Here is a 3310-nt window from a genome sequence, read left to right on the forward strand (position 1 = left end):
TATCTATCTATCTATCTATCTATCTATCTATCTATCTATCTATCTATCTATCTATTTGTCTGTCTATCTATCTATCTATCTATCTATCTATCTATCTATCTATCTATCTGTCTGTCTGTCTGTCTGTCTGTGCATGTATACATACATGCATTCATGCATCATACATACATAGACACACACATACATACATACATAGACACACATACATACATACATACATACATACATAGACACACATACATACATAGACACACACATACATACATACATACATACATACCTACCTACATACATACATACATGCATACATACATGGCAATTGCTCCATTTTGACAGATGACTGCTTTCTGCCCATGACCGCTCAAATGACTACTCGTCTCACTGCAGATCTGCACGGTTTGAAGTCTAGGTGGCGGACGAAAGTTGTAACTTACAGTGCTCTTCCAGCTGGTTAGGTCTGCACAAGTCACCACTTTTCCATCACCAGAGGACTTTTAAGAAATGAAGTGACAAATGAGGTCATCGTAAAGAGACATCTGTGCAACATTAAATCATAATGATAAACACTAGTTCAACACAAATACCACTTAGTGACAAGCCTATGTGAGCCGACCAGTAAACACATGAAACCACAGGTTTTACATACATACATACATAAACGCTCACACACATACTCACACACACACAGACATATTGGGGAGGAGAGAGTGAATAAGAGAGAAATAGAGGGTGAGAGAGTGAGATAGAGAATAGTAAAAAAAAGGAGAGATGATTCATAATTTCACTCTGCTCTGCAGCTGTTTCTACTGTAAGAATGCAATCGTCATAATTCATAAAATAACGTAATTATTAAACAAAATTTCATAATTAATTTCAATGAGATAAATATACGGTTTCATTAGGAGATAAAAATTGAACAATGAAGATCAAAACATCGTCGCTGTTTTAAGTATATTTGCTTGTGAAAACATTATTTTTTCCTGTTTTAAATACGTTTCCTGAAAAATCATTTTGGCCAATTTTATATGTATACAAACTTATTCCGGTTATACTTATTGCATTGTAATAATATTTCGGAGCTTAACGTTATGCTAATAAGTGAGCCCTGAAATGCAGTGGATATATTTTATGGTGCTTAGACACACACACACACACACACACGCACACGCACACGCACACACACACACACACACACACACACACACACACTGCACTGTTGAAACCAAGGGCTTGTCTTCTGAAACATTGTCACGCATTGCACTGTTGAAACCAAGGACTTGTCTTCTGAAGCATTGTCTTGATGCAACAAAACCCGTTATTTTCCCGGGGCGTTTGGTCTTGCTAGCTTTTCTTAACTTCCTCAGTAAGTTGACATAGTATTCTCCATTGAAGTCAGTCAATAATTAACATGCACTGACGACAGTCAATAAATGCAAAATGCATACCCAAATACTGAGGCCATCACCTTCCCTGCAGATGAAACGACATTGGTCTTCTTTGGAGAAGGTGAGAAGAGATGCTTTTAATGTTTGGATTGTCTCATTGTCTCTGGCTCAGTGATGAAGCCAATACTCTTCCTGAGATGGGAAGCGTTCAAGGAAACCGGCTGGATCTACCTGAAACCATATCTGATTTTCCCGTGATGTGAATAGCCTGGTGCGCTTTTGATCAGATATCATAAGACGTGACACCCACCGAACAGAAACCTCCATCATGCAAAGTTCATTGTGCAGATATTCTCAAACCTCAGTCGAGATATACTAATAGCATTGATTATTTGATTTGTTGCCAATCACCAGTCATCTAAAACCATGTGCTGTACACGAGTGTTGTTTTCCTCATCTTTATATATACTAGCAGAGATACTCGGCCTTGCTCGGGATGAAAATGACATAGTTTTTTTATTGTTATACTACATGCGTGGGAAATTCTGTCTGTGGGTGTGTTTGTTTGCGGAGTTGTTAGCTAACTCCTCCTACATCATTTCATCGTATCTGATGAAACTTGACACGTATGTAGAACTCATGTCTGGAAACCTCATGGCATATTCAGAATGTTGAAAAAAAATCGATAATGGCCCCTGGAAAGGATCCTTATATATAACAAATATATTTTATTTTAACAGCCAAGGGAAATAACCCATTCATTTTCCTATATTATTTGGTATAAATCAAATTGAGTATGCTTAATTCTTAGTATTTGAACTGTTAGAGTTATTTTCGTAATTTATCCAGTACAACCCTTAAACAAGCAAATAGTATTTTCTTAACCAAAGATCCACTTACTTCGGTTAGTGACTTATTCACGAATATACCATGAATGACGATGCTTTTCATGTCACTTCATTCAATTGACAAGCGCTGCATGAAGAACTGTTCTGCTTTTAGACAAACTCACTGTCAACACAAAGGTCACACCCTGTTTACATGTAGAAACACCTTCTTAAAATCCATCTGTACATCTTGAAGATGGCCAGCGTGTATATTTCACAAAAGACAATGTTCGAATCATAGTTCTGAATCCATGAGAAACTACTTTGACAGCTTTCTTCAAATTTTTCCAATGTGGTCTGTTTGGCCGAACACTGTTGTATGTAGAGGTCCACGTTACTGTACCTGGGTACACAATAGATGGAACAGACGCAAGCAAGGAACATGCATTGAGGGCTGGGAAGAAGATGCTGTCTTCGGAAGTGGGGGGCCATCGCGCGAGTGTACACTGTGCACCCTAATCAGCAGGAGTGCTTCTTTGCACATCTACTGCTGCACACTGTCAGAGGTCTTACATCATTCACAAACTTTCGAAGACACCATGGGAAGTCTGCACGACCTATAGAGAAGAGACTGCGCCAAACATGGACTACTAGAGAACGATGCGCACTGGGACCAGACACTGGAGGAGGCAGTAGTCAGCACAGCACTAAGTCAACTGCACCAGCTATTTTCTATCATGTTGATGACATGTGGCTTGCATAAGCCTCACAAGCTTTGGGTGATCCACATGGCAGAGGACATCTAGAAAGGATTCAAAGGCGAACCTCAGCGGAAATTGCCACGTTCAATGACGCCATTTACAATGAGGCTTTACTTGACCTGGACACCCGAGTGCAAGCTATGGGAGAACAAGGCAATTCCACATTTGGTTATTACATAACTGACTTCACGATTTGGTATTCATAACTTATTGGGAATTCCTAAAAACAAGATCTTGTGTAAGACATTTCGGCATTCTCTGCAAATGCACAAAAACCGTTTTGAGAGCTACAATTATGAGAACAGAACCAAGGGATAAGCCCCGCTTTTCCAGGAAT

At 39.2% G+C, this 3310-nt stretch overlaps 1 protein-coding gene across 1 annotated transcript in view; it reads left to right on the forward strand.

The window, feature by feature from the left end:
• Positions 1–2075, forward strand: part of LOC106873157 (Na(+)/H(+) exchanger beta) — a 288856-nt gene extending 286781 nt beyond the window's left edge. Inside the window, exon 7 of the mRNA XM_052968332.1 lies at positions 1993–2075. Within this exon, the coding sequence (XP_052824292.1) occupies positions 1993–2060 (68 nt within the window). The 3' untranslated portion in view covers positions 2061–2075. The remainder of the gene's footprint in view (positions 1–1992) is intronic.
• Positions 2076–3310: the final 1235 nt, after the last annotated feature.

Source organism: Octopus bimaculoides, chromosome 1, assembly GCF_001194135.2.
Source record: "Octopus bimaculoides isolate UCB-OBI-ISO-001 chromosome 1, ASM119413v2, whole genome shotgun sequence".
Taxonomy (NCBI): Eukaryota; Metazoa; Mollusca; class Cephalopoda; order Octopoda; family Octopodidae; genus Octopus; species Octopus bimaculoides.